Source organism: Passer montanus, unplaced genomic scaffold (assembly GCF_014805655.1).
Source record: "Passer montanus isolate IOZ18808 unplaced genomic scaffold, ASM1480565v1 scaffold2, whole genome shotgun sequence".
Taxonomy (NCBI): Eukaryota; Metazoa; Chordata; class Aves; order Passeriformes; family Passeridae; genus Passer; species Passer montanus.
Genome location: NW_024366591.1, coordinates 8808419 through 8829958, shown reverse-complemented (window position 1 = coordinate 8829958; position 21540 = coordinate 8808419). Strand labels below are relative to the sequence as shown.

Below are 21540 nucleotides of genomic sequence, written 5' to 3'. Positions count from 1 at the left end.
AAAACAGTGGTATTCTGACCATAATGCAACACTTCCTGTGGTACATACACATTTTATGCCTGATGGTGGAATTCTTCTGAACTACAGTAATTTGTGTCTTTGGAAAAAGCATTAAAAAAAAATCTGTCAGCAAGTACAGACTGTTCTAAATTCAAGTAATTCCTTGTTCAGACTATTCCATACCTATTTCAGTATGAACTCTGAAGATAAGCAAAACATTAAATTTAACTAAAAAGAAGTCACCCTTTATAAAAAGGTTGTCAAACCATTAGCTTTAGTTATATCTACAATTCAAGCCTTTAATCTTAAAGGGCTCTCAATAGTGCCAAGAAGGTGGTTGCAAAGTTTTAAACAGACCAACACAGTAACAGCCTTTAAAGAAAAGGCAGTCTTAATGTCAAGTACCAAGAGCCAGTGCTATGGAGGAAAAACTGCAAGGAGAAAGCCTAAAGACATTATGGTCTTGATACACTGGAGTTTTTAACTAATTCAGCATAGTAGTTTTTAACTACTACTAGGGAGGTACTAATCTGCTATTATCTAGGAAAACGACTACTTGTTAACTCTCTCAGCTACACAAGTAGCTACTTAGTGTATTAAATTTCACCAGCTCACATACAATTGTCTTATACATACAGCCTGAGCTTCTAAGAAACAGCTTTTTTTAAAAGAGCAAAAGCCATGTCCCTTTCCATCATCAGCAAAAGGCAAAGCCACAACCATGTAATTGAAATACATATTTTTAAACCACAAAAATGGATACACCTCCAAAAACATGTTAAGTATTTTCATTATTAAAATTATTTTTCCTTCAATCAAATGTGATTTAAGCCTTACTACATCTCACTCCAGTGAAAACTTGCTGATTTTACATATTTTAGGAGGTGAAAATCTGAAGGTAAGGTTCTCAAAGTTTATTTTACAATCTACAATCCATGTTCTAGAGCAGAGGGTACTAAGCACTGCCACATAATCACTTCAAATTTATACAAATGTTCCAGGCAAAGGCAACTGCTAATTCTGCTGTACAGTAGATGCTTCCTGGCTTCGCCAAGGGCTTGTAGAACCAGGACACACGTCATTCTAAAGACCATTGCTGAAGCACACCATCAGCACTTGGAAATCTGTGGGCATATTTGCATTTTCAGGCTCCACACAAAACCTGACACACCGCTCAGAAATGTGTGATGATTCATGGAAAGGTAGGGTTGGAAGAGTAAAATTCTTGTTTGGGAATTTGGAAGCATGTGCCAGAGTAAAATAAATACAGTAGTTGAAGCTCTGGTCTGGAAAGCAAAAGGATACACGTGCAGAGCCTGGAAAGCACTAGTTTTGCTACCTAGGATGACACCCGAGAACATACTGGAAGGCTCTGCATGAAAATACTCCCACAACATTTCCGAGCACTGGCAGATTCTGGAAGACAAGCTGGAAGTGTGAGTTGCCTCAACTTGAGCAGCCTCAATTGCTCTTTTTTTCCCTAATAAGAGATGTGCAGATTTCATTCAGAGCCTCAGCACTCAGTATGTGCAACCGAGGTTTAGAAATTTGCTGAAACACACTGTGTTCTTGTCTTACAGAGACCCATATACTTAAATTGGTAACCTGAAGGCTTTTTAAAACAAAAACCACTCCCGTAACCAGGATATTCTTTATTTGCTTTTCTTTTAAAGAAAGAGTAAAGATAAGCAACAGAATAGATCAAGGTGCAGTGAGCAGAAAATGTTTAGAAGCTAAGAAGGTCTAAACTATACTGCAAAACACAGCCTTTTCTACTTAAAAACCTCTCCTGTTAGACTTCCATCATTGAGCTAAATACTTACATTTTTACAAGAGAGGCGTGCAGAAGAGAAGGCGAAGAAGAGAAATACTGTAGGTTCCAAAAATGTAAACTAATGTTGCAGCAGAATATAAAATAATTGCACCAAAGCATACCCCCTCAGATACCTAAAATCACAGCAACAAGACTGGACAGGACCTGTAATTAAGCATGGAATACAGCTGATTAGGGAAACGCCTACACCCAACCTCCATCCCGCAAAAGAAAAAAAATTAAGAAAAAAGTAAGAAAGAATGGAAAAAAAAGAATGAAGCCACAGATGCTTCCCAACTGGGCATCAACTGAGACTAATGCAAATAGAATTGGTTCTAGAGACAAGACAAATGAGAGTCACAAAACAGCAGTGCAGATACAGAATCATTACGAGAATACCAAAAGTATTACTTCATGCTGTAGAATATCATGCATTTAAGCAAAATAGGACCGTATTTAAGAATTATACAATCCAGAACACGCATAAAGCAGCAGGAGAAAATAGATTCAAGTCCTTCCCTCCTTGGCCAAATAGCTATCTTGGACCCTTCAGAGCAAACATATCAAAAAGAAAGGAAATGCAGACTTTTCAAGGTGGGGCACAGCAGCTTTTAGAGCCTATTGTGCAATCACTGCTTTTCTGCACTCATAAACCAGAACTAAAGTTTAAATTACCTTTCTACACTACATGTATCCCATACTACACCACTCAAAAATAGCATCAGCAGTGAGAGCCATATTATTTCTATTATCCACAATAACATCTTAAACGGGAAATTCAAAAATTTAACACACGGCATTTCCCACCTTTAAAACTAGAGAGCAAGTTAAAACAAATTTGTGCTGAACACACTCTACTTAATCCACCTACTGGAAGCAAAATCTCTGTAAGTGTAGAAGCTTCAACCTAGTATTAACTTTTACACACAGCCACATTCCAGATTCCTAAAACCAGCATTAATTCAAGTTAATACTTGGCAAAGTTCTGGTTTGCACCTTTTATTATTTATCAGTCATATAAGGCATTAATTGGTTGGTCCCATTTTAAAGCAGATTGAGAGTTTTCAGACATCTAATATAAAATAAACCTACCAAAATGAGATCAATCATACATTAATATATCAAGAGCATACAGTTATTGATATTAAGACTCCAGAGAAACACTTGGGTATATTCACCAACAAATATTTTAACGGCTTCTCTTCCTGAGGGCTTGCTTTAAAAAAAACAAATTCTTTGTTTTCCGTCTTACTCCCCTAGTTTGTAAGTAAATGGATAATAAAAGGTATAACAACTGAAGCAAATACTTTAAAATATGTTTGTTTCTTAGAAGAGCTAAACTAGCCATATGCTGAGGCAATAACCTAGCAAACCACAAAAAAAAAATTTGTCGCAACCTCAACACAGTTTCACTGAACATGGTCTTCAGCAGAAAAACTTCTTACCTCCAAATATCACTTCCTTTAGAAAACATGGAGGACTTGATAACTTCTGGAGCCATCCATGCATAAGTTCCTGCTGCACTCATTTTGGTTGTTCTGTGCCACTCTCTAGCCAGGCCAAAGTCTGTAATCTTCAGAGTTTTATTACAAATGTCATCATGCTCCATCTTCTCTAGCAATAAAACTGCAAAAGATTGAGTTTGTAAGTTAATGCAATGGCAATAAAAAATACATTTCTGTTATTAATTTCACATACAACTTGTATGGCACAGATAACTGTATACTTTTAGTGTTGAGAAAATATTACTGCAATTTTTATCTGCATGAGAATGTTTTTTGATAATTTTAAGCTATTCAAGCTATAGAACCAAGAAATATCTACAGAGTCATGAGCTTTTCATGCAACTGTAGGAGCATATATTAAATTAGCACAAGAAATACACTGGAGATGGAAAGTAAATCAGATCATTTAAGAAAGCCCAGAATCCTAATATCCCAAATGATGACAGACTGTCAGAAAATTATCCACTTTGCAGTAAGATTCTGGAATAATAAAACCAGCAGCAGCAGTAAACCAAAAACAAATATTAAGAATTCTCAGAAAAGACTGATAAAACAAAGCAGCATTATGTCACAGTATAAAATGCATTCTTAATAGTGCACTCCATCCTGGTCCCTATTCATCTCTGAAAGACTGTAACAACTGAAAGAGGCGAGGGGAAGGACACAAGAAGGGTACTCAAAACAACATAACCACAGCTACAAGGAATGGTTAATAGACAAGAAGTCTTTTCCTAGCATTCCCCTAGGAAAAGAAACATTTACAAACAAAAATCTATATAGCGACGCCTTGTTAATGAAGAAAACTAGAGGTAATAATTGTTCAAAGCTTCTCACTACAAGAAATGGACACCACTGGGTAAAACTAGCAGATGAAAATCAAACACATGTCAGTTGTTCACATTAACACATTGGTGAACTTTGCAACAAGATTCTGAACTTTGGAATTCTTGGCATGGTATGTGAATATTATAATTTAACATAGATTTAAAAAGCATCTCCACAAATTCACATAAGTCAACTTGATATAGAGAATTTATATCAAAAAAGTTAGTTTATTTTCATGAAATCCCTGGGCCACAGATCAGAACAAAGTTCAGAAACTATATGCCAGGGAAATTAGTTTGCCTTAGGAGTCCCCAGCTGGCAACAGGCCACTGGACTTGGATCCAGTCCCTTTTATATTATACACACCACACCTTCAAGAATGTTAAAGTTATCCTTTCTTTGCTGTTGCATCCTACAGTGTCTGACTCCTTCATGAGACAACATTATTGGCAGAGTTATAGCACCTCTTCAGGAAACAGTTACAAGAAGACAACTGGGTAATTGTGTTAGAATTCACAAAGACTGAGACAATGGATGGAAAGGAATAATTTTAACACACCATAACTGAAATTCCATGTTCAGTTCCTCTGTCACTGTTTGAGAGAGCAACTGTCAGTTTTAACTTTCTGTTAAAATCATCTCCTGGGACAAAGACCGAAAATTAAATTACATGTAAGAAGCATAAATGTGTGGTTTCTACCTGTATGTAGAGCGAAACACAGTACAGGGAAACCAATTAACAAAAAAGCAGAGGAAGACCTACCCTACCTTACAGAAGAAAAACTGATGACCTCACACTTGCAATTGAAAGAAATAATTCTTACTGGTAGAGATTAACTCTTACAAATATTTCAAAAATTACATCAAATCCAGATAAAAGGAAAAGAACCACATTCCATTTTCAGTAAGCTTCTTAACAGAGCAAAAGAAATGAAGGCCAAAATGGTAGAGACAAACCAAGAGTTCACCAATGAGAACCACCAGAACAGGTTAAATTCATGCAAGTTTTTATACTTTTATACTTGAATCAAAGACCTGTTGTTTGCTGTTCCATTTCAAACATGTTCAGCAGAATTCCTGACATTCCTTGTCAGTCAATGTGACCGAAACCAAAAACAGTCAGTCTTGCAAAAGGTAATAACTGGCATGTGACCAAGTTTCATCCTACAAAGGGACAACATTTCTTAGCAGTTCAAACTTCCCTTTCCGGCTTGTAGCCAGGCAAACAATACCACACACACATTGCTTAGCAGCTGGGCAGTAAAAATTCTCAGCATAGCTGAGTAGCACTCTGTAAGAGCTTACCTTGGAGTAGCCTAGCAACCTTTACTATAGCATCCTTCTGCTTCTTCCACAGCTTCCTGGCCCTTGCTGGCTGCTAACCTGGGAGAAGCTATTTTATGATCACCAGTTTGCCCTGTTAATTCAGCACCCTCCTTGTTTCTTTTTCCAAACCTTTGTCTTTTCTGGCTCCAATATACATGCAATGTTAAGTTGGGCAAGAGCCGGTTTAACACTTTTGGGTTTACTTCAGTATTTTTCAGCCTGTTCATTTTCCACGAAGAATGAAGTTCATACTTACATTCTAGCTTTGCTCCTGGCAAGCACAGCCCAAAATATTTAGATGTGCAAAGACTATTTGAAAACAAAACCCACCAACACCCACAGATTAGATTAGGTATGCAGAAATGCAGGAAAATCCTATGTGCTTACTTATTTACATGTAAGTAGGACATAGGATAAGGATATTTATCTAACACCTTATTCATTTTTACATAAGCAAAACCAGATACTATGTTTCTGAATGATTCAAAATCAAAGGAGATTAAGTTTGGTCCATATGCAAAACTCTATCTTGGATCCTCACCCAAACATTCCAGCCAGAAATAAAAAAATGACCAAGTAATCTAAGATTGCACATGATTTCTACCAGCAACACCATTTTCAACTAAATTCTGAGTTATTACATCCTTCTTTGTGACACTACCTTTTAGCAATGAGATCAAGGGGAAAGGAAATTTATTAACATCACAGAGCAAAGGCTTGGGTGACATATAATAGGCACTCCTTGAATATATGAGACAGCACATGCCCAGAAATATTTACAGCAGGGTAACAAAGATATGTTGTTTTCAATAATTCCTGAAATATAAATCGACAAGTTAAAGATAAAAGCTAGGTAAGTCAGAGAGAAAAATGAAATGCTATGCAGTTAAACTGGTATTAAAAGTGGTAGATAAGATACTTAGAATCATAAAGGTTGGAAAAAATCTCCAAGATCATCAAGTCCAACCTTTGACCAAACAGCACCATGTCAACTAAACCATAGCATTAAGTACCACATCCATTCATTTCTGGAACATTTGCATAGATGGTGACTCCACCATCTCCCTGGGCAGCACAGTGAGAAGGTAGTGCCCACTCTAAGGAAAGAACAGACCATCATACTAAAAAATATGCAAGTTTGCATAAGATCAATTCTAACATCTATAGCTATAAGAGATGAAGGAAGAAGAAATGCCTGGCTGTTCTGGCTAACGGAAAACTAGCAAGCTACATGTAGCTGTGCAAGTAGTTAATTCAATTCTAAAAGTCACTAAAGAAGGCTTAGTTCAGTAGAAACAGGGAGTACCAATAGAATTTTACAAAGAATAATACCTCATATGAAATACTGAATGACTAAACCTGCACATGCATGACCAACAACAGGAACTGAAGCAGATATAGAAAATAAAATAGTTAGGATCTAGTAATGTCTTTTATATAGATAAAATCAGAAGAGCTTGTCCTTTTGCTAGGCTAAACAAAGGTTTAGAGAAATTATGAGAACAGAAGTTACCTAACAACAGAATGCAGACCTACAGCACCGGTGCTCTTAACACCAATGAAAATATTTTCCTAGGTGCTCTGGCTGGTCCATCTTACAGGTACACTTTCTGATAAAACTCAGTTCTAGATGTGGAGTTACCAGGGTAGGGAATTTTATTGCCTCTTTTCTCCCATCCCCGTTTTGGACCTCCTCTGCAGTGTAAAGCAGAGTTGACTCCTCAAAAAAGTTGCAAGATCCAACACACATTCCTGTTAAACCTAATGGTCCCTGAAATAGTACTGCCATTAATCTTTCTTGCTTTCTGTACTATCATTGTTACAACTGAAATATTTTTCCACTGATCTTAAGGCACAATGCAAGTATTTCATGGTGTATGCAGGTAAGATGTTTTGCACTTTCAGAAATCAAAATCTAACACTTGCCATGGAGCCAGCCAGTACTTTCCAAGTCTGTCCCGAGTCTCTAATCAGAACAGACCAAGCAACAATTCTTTGCCATACCACTACTGTTTCCATACAAGGTGTTCTTAGTCATGAAAAGCACAGAAATTCTGCTTGAAAAGGAGGCATAGGTCCCAGGAAAATCCCCCCTCAAAAGCTCCCAGTTGCCACTCTTTCCTGTGCCATTCTCATTCCATCAGTCCCATCTGCAAACTCTCCACAGAAGCAGTAAAACTCTTTTTGAGGTGAGCAAAAGCTGAGATATACATAAAGTAGCAGACCAAGTCTAGCCAGAGTTGAACAAGTACTGCATTATCTGTTCTTTTGAGCTTGGGTTGAAATTTTACTGGGGAAAAGAAAAAAATAAGCAAGAGCCTACATACACACTCATAAGCCAGAAACAATAGAACAGAGCACATTTAGACAAACCAGATTCTGGGGGTGCACATCTGCCAAACTCAGGTACAGAATGACACCCCCAGTGCTACTTTCAAGACTAAGCTAAGACTAAGATAAGAACCAGAAGTATTAATTTAAATTGCAAGCACTTTGCTTAAAGCATAATTCTAAATAAAAAGCTTACATTCCTGCCTCAGCTTCTCTCCTTTTTATTTGTTAGAATTAATATAATTTACAGAAAGCCTGAGGGAGGCCTGGACAGACATTTTAGGCAGGACATCTAGGAAACCTATACCTAGACCTAAGCTCTTCAATGCTACAGTTTAAATGCAGGTTAGTTCCGATGGTGTTAGTTTTCTTTTTGTTTCTAAGTACATATAGATTGTATTTCTCCAACCTTATCTAGCCGAAGTTCCCATTTAAGACAACACTTCAGCTGAGGTTTTTTTTTTTTTAAATCCAAAGACTTCATACAGTTAAAGTCAGTTTTACTGCATGAACAATGCATTCTAGTGTTTTCAGGTGACTTTTTTCAGTTACCATACATATAAAATAGTTAAGTAAAAAAGGTATTCTGAGAGAAGCCAAGGCAAAGCATGGAACACCTTTTCAATAGTTTAAATGTACTGAATTCAAACTACCTTCTAATACTTAAGAAAGAATCATCCTGAAATACTGAAGTCCATTCTACCCCTCCTATCATCTTGGTACTTTCTATTATACCCCCTTTATATTACCTATTTTGTTAGTACTAAAAATAAAACATTAAGCAACCTTATTTTCCCAAGTTAGTCAATTGCTACCAACCATTTCTTGTTACTTTACCTGAAGTTTGCTAAACAGATGACTATCATGGGCTTTGCAAATATAAGCTATTTAATACCACAGCTATTTAAGTTACTATGATTATAGGTAAGAATCCTTCATATCCATTACATTTACCACTACTGATAAAGTTATTCTTAGAGAACACTAGAAAGGAAAAAAAGCTGTTATGCTATAGAACTCTACTTGCAAATAGAGATTGTCCAGACAATGCCGATACTGCCTCTGTTCCCCCTGCACCCAGTCAGTTCCCTCTCCAGCTGTTTGCAAGCAAATCTGGTTCCTACTAGTTCACTAAATCAACAGGCAACAAAACCAGCAGGGTGACCCTGCATCTTTATCTGGGGACTAACAGGCAGAAAAAAACCTTATTAAAATGTTGCATATTCAATTAATGAAACACAATACCTTGTCCATATTAAGAGACCCACCTCCATCATTTGGAACTGTTATTTGGCTCCAATTGTAATTGGAAATTAAAATTTCAACATTGCTTATAGAAGCCATATCTAGGTTTTAAACTGTAGATTTACTACCATGGTGAAAAAAATTAGGTGTGCAAACCACAAATTAAATATTTCAGTGAAAACATTAACTGATCAGAAACTCTTCTCTTTATAAAAAAGCTGATACTTCTGCCCATGCAGCACCACTCCTTAAATACCTTCCTTTTCTCCCATGGGCTTACAGGATGGGTTCTGCTATCTCTGTAGCTAGTATCTGTCATATTGTGATTGTCTCACCGGATTAAGTTCAGAGGTCACCATCAGCAAGGGAATTTTATTCTTTAAAAACTGATTACATATGCAGGAGACTTTTTTATTCTACAGATACTGTGGTCCTCTATTATCTATGTCTCTTTACAGCAGGCATATAACCAGTTCTTAATTTTCACACTCAACTGAAAGGAGCAGTTTGTTCTTGAATGCATTTATCTAAAAATGTCCAGCTTAAAAAAACCCCAAAACAACCAACAACCCAAAAAATGTACCTCAAAGGAACCAACATATACTTAAAAAAAAAAACCTGAACAAAGTGTTCCCAGTTGGAAAGCCAAAACAAGACAAGACTTGACACAAAAAGTCCTTGACATCATGAATTGACAAATACACATCAACCTCATAAGAAAAGCACAGCCCACAGTAGGATATGTGGCAAAAGAAAAGCAGCAAAGGATGAGAATGACTAGGAGTCACCTGCCTTCTGGAGAAAATGGAGGGAGAAGGAAAGAGAAGAAAAGGGACAAGAGATTTCAAGAGCTCCAACACACCTTGCATCACCATTTTTTGCTTCCCCTTCACTTATTTAATCACTATTATTAAAGCAACTTTGGGCAAATGGAAACTTGAGAGAAAGAAGCAGTTTTAACAAGTCATTGGCACAGACTACAGATGCTGCAAGTTACATTACTGCATGCCATTTGTGCTTCACTTGCTCTTCAGATAGGTCTGTAATGCAAAACAGAAATTTCTATTGTGCTGTAAGAGGAAGAACTAGAGGTAACAAGCATTTATAATTAGACATTCAAATAATCATACTTTAAACACTAGATCAGCGGTAAATTCTGAAAAATGTAGATTTGGATACTACATCAGCAAAAAGTCAAAAGCAGACTGGACACGAAACATTCTCAAGTTCTCTTTGATAAAATATTAAACAACTCTCCTATTTAAAAACTGAATTTAAGAAAAAACAACCTCATTAAAGCAATTCCTCCATAATTTCACAATTACATGGAAATCAATCAACACTGAAACTTAGCTTTAAAACTCAAAACACTCAGTTGTGTTCTATCTACCAGAAACTTCCTCACTTATTTGAAACAGCAATTACTTTCTTTGCTTGCTATTTTTAAAAGGCAAAATTGAAGAAAAAAAACCCCCAAAAATAGAAACAAGAAAACCCAGTGACCAAAACGGAGGCAGATGAGAAGGATACAGTAGGTGGTGAATTCCTGATTAAGATAATGTTCTAGTTTCAAACTTGGCAGAATAAAGTGGGTGTGAATCCATTCCTTAAAGTACACCACCTTTGTTATGGAAGTGATTTTTTTAAGGAACTTCATCCTAGTCTTACAAATACCAAAATATAAGGCAAACTAAAGCTGTTACGTTCAAACTGTATAAAAAAGTCTTTGTCAGTATATAATATATCAGGTACAGTTTCCTCCAGGAGAAACTTGGAGAAAACATTAATTTCCTGCCTAACCCAAATTTAAGACCTGGCCATTCCCTAAATCAACATATGTCATATAACATACAGAATTTAACAGGCAATGCAGATGAACTTTATAATCTCACAAATGCCATCCAGGGGCAACAGCTGACAGATGTTACTTTCCTTCAGAACTAACAATTTAAGTTATCTATCATTAACTAAATCACCTTTTCAATATTTCATTTTGAAGCTATGAATATTTAATTCAAATTTGGCTTGGATTTCTAGTTATTTTTTTGAAGTCAGTAGAACATGACTCGATGCAGTTTGATATTTCAAGCTAATCAGAAGAATACACAGCTTCTGAGTACACGGAAGTATTTACATAGTTGGCATACTTTTCCTGATCATAACACATTACACTCTGCAGTTATGAACTTCCTTGTTGCTTTATTTTTTGTGACTTATCTCAAGGTGCATTTGATGTGTTGAAATTAGAATATTTAATACAAAAAAGAATCACATAAAAATAAAGTTTAATAGAAATACATACCTAAAAAATTAAAAAGAGATTCTACTTTTAAAGGTGACTTACCAGCAAAGCTGAAGTAAAGAGGTGTAGTCTGATGTCACAACCAAGACAGTAAGAGCCTACTTCCACTGAAATACTTACCTTAACCTTCTCTTCATTTATAGCCCCTCTACAGCTTTTTCCCCCCAGACTAAGTCTAGCAGCTGGGTAGTCTTGGGAGATTCAACCAGCCAGATAGCTCAGCAGAAAATGAAGCCTGCAAATAAATCAGCTTAGAGTAATTTCCTGCTGAATCTCTCCAAAGTTTTAACCTGACCTACTAACCACACAGGCAGAGACTGAGATGTGTAGATTCTGCTGAGAGGTGGGAGCAGGGAGAAGCTGCCTGGAGGTGGGTGGGGAAGGCTCCTCATGCAGCTAGAGCTGCCTGAGAAAGCCATGTGGCACCTGTTGCAACAAGTGGGAAATCAAGCAACAGAAACAGGTCAACCCTTTTATATCCAGTTTTAGTCAGAGATTTAAAGATTGGATTCAGCTTTGCTACTTTTTTTCCATTGTAAAATCACCTTTAACAAAATCTACTATTGGAAAAAATCCATTAAACAAACGGAAAAAAACCCCATCTCCTGGGTCCCTTTGAAGATGCCAACTGCTATGACTACAAATTCTGGTTGTAGATACTTAGTCAGGTTTAGTCATTGAGTTCTGTTAGAATCTTATCAGTTAACATGAAACCCTGTTAACACAATTTCTATGAGGAATCTCAATAGTTAACACTTTATAAAGAATTTTTAGGTTGTTAGTTTCTTTTATAAAGAGTATTTGAAAGAGTCTTGCTGTTTTAATGAAAAATAAAAAAGCCAAACAACCTGTTACCTACCAAAGCAGAAAAAAAACAGACAATTTTTTACTCCACTTTTTCCTTTTAATACATTTAAATGCATTTTCAAGAACAGCAGAGGGAAAACGCTTTGAAATGAGAACTCTGCAAAATTGACAATACTGTCCTTCTCTTCAGAAGATAAAATGAAGGGAAAGCTGATTGTTTGCCTCAGTAGTGTAACATTCAGCAATGAGTTAAAAAGCACAATATTTTTCCTTTCTACATAATACAAGAGGAAATAAAAGCAATTAATTTCAGGAAGAACAGGGGCATCTAATCCTAATAGAAAAGAAAATCACAAAACTGCCTGAACATTTATATAACCAGTTCCAAGGGTTAACTTGCCCCATAATGATCCACAGCAATGAAGCATTTACTCCTACATTTCTGAAAGGGAGGGCTGACTTATCAGCTCTGAGTTAATAGTACACCTGCCAAAACACAGATTTTAGTCACTATGAAGAGAACAAAGAATGATTATGTAGCCAACATTGGCATGTCTAGGACTGATTTAACTGGAGTTATGACCCCCACCCCACACAAAAAAAGTTAAAGCTGGAAGCTCCAAGAAGGAAGAATACTTTTGTGGTGACATTATACATATATGTAATATTTCCAATTTACCATATTTAATTCATGAATTTAACATGCTGTAAGAGGGCTAAAATTTAAACATCCACTTATTTTCAGTGACTGGATTGAGGTAGGCTCTTAGTAACATGGTCAAGCAAGGTAAACATAATGAAATGTAGTTTAAAGCTGTCAATCCAGGAATGTGAGTTACACCAGTTGTTATTTTTGTACTGTTATTTTGTACTGTAAATATAGACAGCCAAGTAATCTGGTATTTATCTGTTTGTATATAAGTATAATCTGTATTTGTGTTTACTTAAATGTCCTAATTCTGCTTCTAATAAACAAAACAATCCCCCCAAAGCTAAAAAAAAAAGAAAAGAAAAGAAATGTCTGCATTTTTAGAAGCATTATTACTGAAAGTCATTGAAACAAATTTCAATGTCTTAAATTTTAAGAAATACTCAGATATAAATTTCAAGGTCAGAAATTACCCTGTGCTGCAACCACTCCTTGCAAATGTTTATCATACAAGGTCAGCCTGTTTCAGAACTTGAAACACTGAAGCAAGTTTAGAAGAAAGCTCACACTCAGTAACAAGAAAACTTACGGATTACAAACAAAAAGCCATTCTCTTCTAAGGTCAAAGAAACCACAAAACAGCATTCAACACCCAAATACAGTTCAGTGATGTGTTACTTCTCTATTCTTTTGAGGTTGCAGAACATTTTTGTGGAACTTTTAATATTTGCTAAGAGGGTCCAAAGACATGCCCTGTCCCTGCAGCTCCAATGGGGATGGGGGAATAATCTGTGACTGGAAACTCAGTTATAGCTCAATTCCTTCTAATGCTTGGATAACACCACCATCTAAATTTCAACCACACTTTGCAGTTTGTTTGTTTAAGTACAATACCTCATTTAAGAAGCCTTACGGTCAGCAGTTCAAATTATTTTTCACTGTTTAGGGGAATGAACAAAATTGTATAAGTATTTTAACAGCTAATGGGAGGTGTTTAGCTGTCTGTTTTTCTATTGCCTTTGTTGAAATAGGTTGCTTGCTCAGTACAATTTTCAGAGGCAAACAGGTATATTAGCCTATCTTTAGGGTATCAGCTTTAAAAAAAAAAAAGCCAAATACTGCTTGAAGTCTTCTTTAAGACAAAAATACTAAAAGCATTGTGATCCAAGGTCCTACACTTCAATTTATAATGCTACCCCAAAATAGAACTCTCTACCATCAAAAGCAGTGAGCAAACACAACATACAGACTAGAATGTGACTCCCACATTCTCCGTGAAGAGGTCACCAGAAACCCTGGTGCAAATGAAAGTCCTGAAGAAACCTGCTAGGAATGAATATAACACAAAGCAGCAAAAAAACCCCAAAAAAACAAACAATAAAAACACCACCAAAAAACAAAACCAAACCAATCTTCCAAAAGTTGTAAACCAGATCACTTGGTGTTTTACAATGACAGAACAAAGACAAAGAGAAGAAAGACGTGAAAAACCAAGTTAGATCCAGAGAAAGATCAAAGTAATATTATTCTGGACTAAATAATCCAACCTGTTAAGAGATGCAGAAGAATAAGAAACAACTCTCTAAACTCTCTACAGCTGTCAGATGGACATAGTTGGGAAAACATTAAAATGAAAATCTGAATTAAAAATGAGTTATAAATAGGGGTATTAAAAGTCCATGAGCTTTTAATTAATCAAATTACATATAGCTAGTGTTTCAGCCTAGAGTCTTGTTTTCAGCATTAAGCACTACATGTAAATATACTTCAGCCTTGTTAAGTTTGAGGGACTTTGTTCTAAATTAGTGAGCAATTTTTTCCACCTGTTAATGTCCAGACTTGAGACACAGAAAAACATCAAACAGAAGCAAATTTTGAAGATGGTAATTGAGGTGAAATAAAAGGCTACTGCATTTAAGTCTTCATCTACAAATAAAATAACTGCTGGATATTATTCCTCCTCTGAAAGCTTAGACAGTACAAATATTGTGTTATAGAGCAGCAGTTCATAAATTTTCATTTGATGGATATTGTCTTAAAATCATAATGTTTCTGAATATTATTTTTAAATGCTGAAACACACCCTTTAACTGGAAATTAGGCCTCTACAACATTTTAACACTATATTTATTTCTATGGTGGATTGAGACAATTGCAGCAACCAGTTACTTAGAATTGCTCTCTCTTGAATTCCAGTATCTTTCTGAACACAAATTATACAACATATTTATATGTGACAAGCATATATATCAAGTGAATATTAAAACAGGTGCAACACATAGCATTGCCTTTGATGAACTGGAAAAAGATAATACTCTAGCTCAAGGCTGCTAAGCATTTGATGCTCCCACAGAATCCAGCTAACCTTCAGGGCCTGTCAAAAAATAGAATCCCTATCTACATAGTCTGAGCACACATGAAATAATGAAAAAAAAATTACTGGGAGCAATGTTTCACGAAACACAGAACTCTTTCATGTGACATAAGGACATTCAAACGAAAAACTTACTGGAATTCAATGCCATGCTAACTTTAAGTAGATCATAACCTTCAAAACAGGTGTTGTTTCCCAAATTAATGAAATTTTGCAATCCTACTGATATTTGCATGAAGGTGGTTTGATTTTCTGTGTTCTTTTTAAAGAATACTTAGCCAACAAGTGCAATAAAAACCAGTGCTCCTTCCTGCATATACACTTCCAGATGCTTCAGGATGTATGACCAGTTCTTAGTGTTGCAATGCAGCAGCATTATTTTTACAGCAAAGCACAAGGCAGGGCTACCGCCTCTCAGAGATGGGATAGGAACCTGGTACACCTGGTGAAACTTCTAACTTTATGTGATTTTTAAGTAATGAAGAACAGTGTAAAGCATTTAAGTACTATGACTTCCTATATGAAGACAGCATGGAAAACTACAGCATAGATTTTAAAATGATGAATAACTTCTGGCCCACTATTCTACCTGACTGATATTTATCAAAGTGATATCACATCCTCAAAGATGTGGTTCCTTTGGGTTTTATGAAAATTGGTTGCCTTCCAGAGGCAGAGGAACTTCAGTTAGTTCTGCCAGGAAAAACATCCACTCCCCTCCAGACCTCAGAGACACCAGCCACCAGCAGCTTAGCAGCTAGCCAGGCAGTACAAGCAGTGTCAAACCAATTACAGCATATGCAGCCTGCTACAGGAGGTGCCCAAGTCACCCAGTACTGGGCATAGGCACCTTGGGACAGCCAGGCTTAGCCCACCAGGGACACTGGAGACATGGAAGCCAGTGTGAGACTGTAAGTCCCACAAATGGGAGTGCCAACCGGAGGAGACTGAGATGCAGAATACATCAGGTTTTTTAGTTTTGTTACCTCACAGTAGGTGAGCAGTAACTGGCACAGTGCTATTGACAGAAAAAACACTGTTTCACTGCCATCAGTGGGCATCTTTGAACTTTATTTTCAAAGGAAGTTACATTGAAGCTAAAATCGACTGAAAAGCCATTTCTTTCTCTCAAAACTAGCAAAGACATTGTAACAGAATGTAATTTTGAATTCTCTTGGTAACTGTACAAGATTCTGCATTTCAAACATTTAATAACAGCTGTACTTGTGATGTGAACAAGTCTTAACCTCTTCAAAAGAGTTAAGACACAAATTATACACCCCAGTGATTTCGGAATAAATAAAATCAGTTCAGAAAATGGCAGATAGGCTTAACTCTAGTTTCTTACTCTTCCTCTCCCTGAACAGCTAGCCTAAAGCTGCTATACAGAGAAGTTTGAGAAAAAGCAGTTTTTATGAATTCTGGAAAACATTTCCATCTTATTTTAAAAGGTGTTTAATAACATAACTTGAGCAATTCTGCTGCAAATAACCTGTAAAAGCAAAGAACCAGAGATAATTTGTTCTTGCTTTTCTCAACCTCCAGGACACCTTGCCTCATCAAAAGCAACTGATCCAACAGTTCTGTCAAAACACAACACACTTCCTTTTAAGGTTTTAAAATCAAATGGTTTCTAGTCTCTAACTACTACTCATTATACTAATTTGAAGAACATGACATTACAGTGAGTTGCCCTCTGATATGTTTGATTCCTTCAGATTCCAAGCAGTTCTCATTAGCACTGTCACTTCCATGGCCTTATTCAACAAACCTTGAAACTCGAGCTGACCTTGACAATTTGAAAAAGCAATATATGAACTCAATGCCCTTCAGAGAGCTGAGGGCTGCAAAGGACCCTGGATTGCTGGAGGGGCTGGTGAAAGCCACAGCAAACCAAACCCTTCTGGCACATCTATCTATGACAAGTGAGTACAGAGCACTTTATCAGTACTGTGTTAGTACACTTAATCTACACATAACCAACTCTATAATCATGGATATGCCATAAGCAAGACATTCTGAACTGATTGCAATGCTTCCTAAACGTACACAAGGCTGCTGCACTAGAGATAGAGTGCATTTTTGTTAAAGGCAGAAGCAGCACAAAGTCTGAAATCAACCCCAGAATCACAAACCTCTGTTTTCTCTACCGTTGACTTCAGAAAGTGAAAATGTGGCATTCTCTAGCTGAACATATTACTAGCTTTCTTCAGGATAGAATAATCAGGGAAGGCTGTGCTGAGCCCCTACACAACCACAGGTCTTATAACTAATAGGGTGTCCTTGCTCAGAAGCAAGAAATTTCATTCCCTCAGGGAAAAAAAGTTGCCCTTCCAAAGAGTCAGAAAAACAGCTGAAATGTGGTAAAAAGACACACATAAGTATTAGTGTCTAATCTTGTAGATGAATTCCTGTCTTCTATTTCCAGTAAAACCTAATTTTTTTTCATAATCAGCTGGCATGCTAAATCAAGAATAAGCTCCTACCCCGAAGACAAACTTAGGAATACTCAAGTATTTTTACAATTTTTAAGACATCTCCTTTTCGGTTAAAACATCAATTAATTCAGAATTCCTTGACTAACAATGATGGCTTGAAAAAATTAAAATTTTACTCCATTATTTTTATTCAGATTTTAGATTAGGCAAATTTCCCCTCTTAATCTTTTATTTTAGATTGTGTCTTTAATCTATAAAGTATATTGAGGAATGTAAGAACTGGTTATGAGAAGTTATCCTTAAAACAGGCCATGATATTTGTCAAGTGCAACTTCTCACTCCTTCAGCCACACAAGGTTTTGTAAAGCACTCACAATTGGTAAGGCAACATTAGAGACCATGGTTACTATATTTCATTTAATCACACATATCTAAAGCTAAGTGTTCTTTACACCTTTGTTTTGTCTGCTTTTGAAAAGCCTGTAAATTTAAATTTATTTTACATGGACTCCAGAACTGAGGAAACTCCTTCTGCTGTTAATAAAACTCATGAGTTGCACTTCAATTCCCTGTCAACCCTCAAAACCAAGTTTGTTAGTTTTCCTTTCCAATACAGAAAACATTTGTTTACCTATTAATTTCCCTTACTCTGGCAGAAACACAAACGTTTTCCCACCTCCCAAAAAGAGCCCAGAAACAAGAGCATTCAAATCTAGATCACTGCTGTTAATAAAAGCTGGCTGCTCTCATGGCTCTTCTGTTTGTGGTACTTTCTCTCCAGTCCTGTCAATTTGGCATCAGTGAAACCACACCAGATATGCTATAGAGATCCCAGCTCCATAAAATTGCACAGAGAGAAGTAGCATGCTTGCCTTTGAGATGCTTGCTGTTGCCTGCCAACCACAAGCCCAGACACATACCTTTTCTGGATCAAATACACTGGAAGAAGGGGCTCCCTTTCCCTGGCTGGAAAAATTAGTTCTTTCCTACTTGCTAGGGAAATAGTTTGAGAAGCATTCCTTACCACACCGTAATAAGGACAGTCATTTTTCTAATTTATTGTCTGAGGAAGAAAAAACATCCTTCTTAACAAAAATAACTAAGTAAGCACAAAACTGATACGTTTGGATACTACCTAGAGCTGCTTAAGGGCGAGCACTGAACCACCACCAGGAGCAGTGCCCGGAAAGCAGCAACAAGCAGGTGAGGAATGGGCGCTGCCAGACCCCTGTCTGGAGCTGCAGCCACTGCAGAACTGTTGCTATCCATGCCAAGCAAGTCACTCAGTCAACCCTGGCAGCATTCCACCCCCACTGTGCAAGCCTGCTAAAGACGACAGAAAAAGAATGAAGGGAAATCTTTGATGAATGGATGGGTTACCAGAACAGGGGATACTGCCATGACTTGCAGTCATTTTAAATTCATGTTGTTGAACAGTATATGGTACCACCAGTGCACCATTGTGTTCTAACACTATCATTTAGGTGGATGGTCAAGAGACATAATTCTATTTAGCATATTCAATACTTCTTCAAACTTAGAAGTTTGTTTGAAGTGTCTTGCTAAGATTAAGAAATACAGGTGAGAGATCTAACTAGTTCAAGTTAAGTGCATCTGCAACAGAAGTTAGTAATGGAAGCAGTGAACAGGCACCCAGGCTGAGGTTGTAATAAGAATTATATTTTTGAAATGCTCTGCCATTACCCCTATATGAAAAGATGACAATGGTAATCAGTTCTCAGCAGTGCTCCACTCAGCTCACAGTGTTATGCTAAACCACAGGGTTATGAATTTGTTTCAGACACAAACTTTGTCACTGTCACTTAACATGCTGCTAGCATGCAGCAGCCCACTCTAAGGAGAGCCACTAAATACTCAAGGTGCAGCAGCTCATTCCCTACACAACAGCAAACTGAAAGGGCACAAGCTGGCTCAGACTACTTGCTAGAAATAAAGGTGTTGGCCACGACGCTAAACGTCCAAGAGTTCACCGCCTGCGCTACAAACAGAACCACAAACACAGCTGAGCTAGGTTCTTTCTTTATCAAACAAATAGTGAAAGTATTCTCAGAACAGTCAGTCCCATGACTGAGCCTTGTCTCAACAAGCCATGCATGGTGACCTTCACGACACACAGCCTCTTAAACAAAGTGCTTCAAACTTGAATGAAGCTTTTTTATTTCTACTGGACTACTTAAGGACTCCTAATCGGAAAAAAAAAAAAAAAGACTAACACATTGCTGCACTTTTGAAACATTCAGAACAAAAGGAAAGAGTTGAGATAGTTTCAGATATTTATGGAAACACACTGATTTCCACTTTCAGGTCATCATTTCTAAACACAACTATGACGGCAAGCCATAAACACTCTATTCTAGTAAGCCAGCTTTCCAAATGCACAGCGGCCAAAATCTTACATGCTTCGGTTTTGTCAGATGGACCAAGGAGCCATTAAGCACGAACTGAGCAACTCCCTCATTCCTGCAGGTTCATTTGCCCATGCCAAGGGATGAAAGCAAATCTGGCATCTGAACAACAGTTTCTATTGGTTTTAAGATACTTACCTTTTCCACCTCAATGTTGGCTAAGAGGGTAAATTTTAGCAATGTTAAATGTATGCAGCGAAAACCAGAAACACATATGATTGTTCGACAGTGAAACAGAAGTGATACCCTTATTAAATCTTTTCTTTACAAGGCACTTGGTTCCTTGGGTTAGTTTTAAAGGCCAGGACCACACAACGCATCAGAGTAAATATAGCCTCGTAGATTTGCAATTGTGGTTGCGCACAGAATTTTATCCCGCCCTGAGTGAGCTTCCCTCCGAGGGGGCAGGACTTTTCGTGCGCTGAAGGTACCCCCGGATCCTCCCGACCTTTCCACGAGTTCGTAGCCAGCTCACAGCCCGGCAAACCAACCTGCCGCTTGCCCAAGCTCCTGGCACTGGGTGCCCGAGTTGCGACACCCATCCCCCGGTGGACACAGGGCTCTCGGACGGAGCCCGTCCAGGCCCGGCCACCCGCCCCCGCGCCGCCCCGCCGGGCTCACGCCGGGACGGCCCCGGGCCCCGCGGCCTAAGGCGGGGACATCCCCTCGCCACCTCCCCCCACGTCCCGCCCGGGACTCACTGTTGCTCGACTTGAGGTCCCGGTGCAGGATGGGGACGATGGCCTCGTCGTGCAGGTAGAGCATGCCGCGGGCGATCTGCACCGCCCAGTTCACCAAGATGTGCGGGGGGATGCGGCGGCCCCCGCGGGCGGTCGCGGCCCCGGGGGCGGCGGCCAGGGCCCTGTTGAGGGATCCGCCGCGGGCGAACTCCATGACGAGGCAGAGGTTGGGCTCCCGCAGGCAGACCCCGTGCAGGGCGATGATGTTGGGGTGCCGCAGCATGGAGAAGAGCTTGGCCTCCTGCCGCACGCTCTCCGCCGTGGCCGTGATGTCCTCGTCGGGGTCCTGCCGCGCCGCCTTCACGGCCACCTCGCGGCCCCGCCAGGTGGCTCGGTACACCTTCCCGAAGCCCCCCACGCCGATGATCTCCTGCAGCTCCAGGTGCTGGAAGTCGATCTCCGTTAGGCTCCCCGCGGGGTCCCCCCGCCCGCCGCCCCCCGCCGCCGCTCCGCCGCGGGGCTGGCGGGTCACGTAGTTGGCCGGGAAGATGCCGAGGCGGTGGCGGATCTTCCCCGCCCACCAGCCGTCGTCGCCGGACACCGCCGCGTCCTGCGACAGCACTTCCACCACGTCCCCTCGCCGCAGGCTCAGCTCGTCCTCGCCGCTCGCCTCGTAGTCGTACAGCGCCGTCCACAGCGGGCACGGACTCCCGCTGCCACCGGCGGCCGCCGCCGCCCCGGCGCCCGGCAGAGCCATGGCAGCGACCTCAGCCCCGGCGGCCACCGGCAGCAGCGCCGCGGAGGCGGGAGCGCCGGGCC

At 38.9% G+C, this 21540-nt stretch overlaps 1 protein-coding gene across 1 annotated transcript in view; it reads right to left on the bottom strand.

Annotated features, from left to right (window-relative positions):
- MAP3K21 (mitogen-activated protein kinase kinase kinase 21) overlaps positions 1-21534 on the bottom strand; it is a 43399-nt gene extending 21865 nt beyond the window's left edge. Inside the window, exons 1-2 of the mRNA XM_039707451.1 lie at positions 20743-21534; positions 3259-3439 (exon numbers count right to left, since the gene is read on the bottom strand). Of these exons, the coding sequence (XP_039563385.1) occupies positions 3259-3439; positions 20743-21478 (917 nt within the window). The 5' untranslated portion in view covers positions 21479-21534. The remainder of the gene's footprint in view (positions 1-3258; positions 3440-20742) is intronic.
- Positions 21535-21540: the final 6 nt, after the last annotated feature.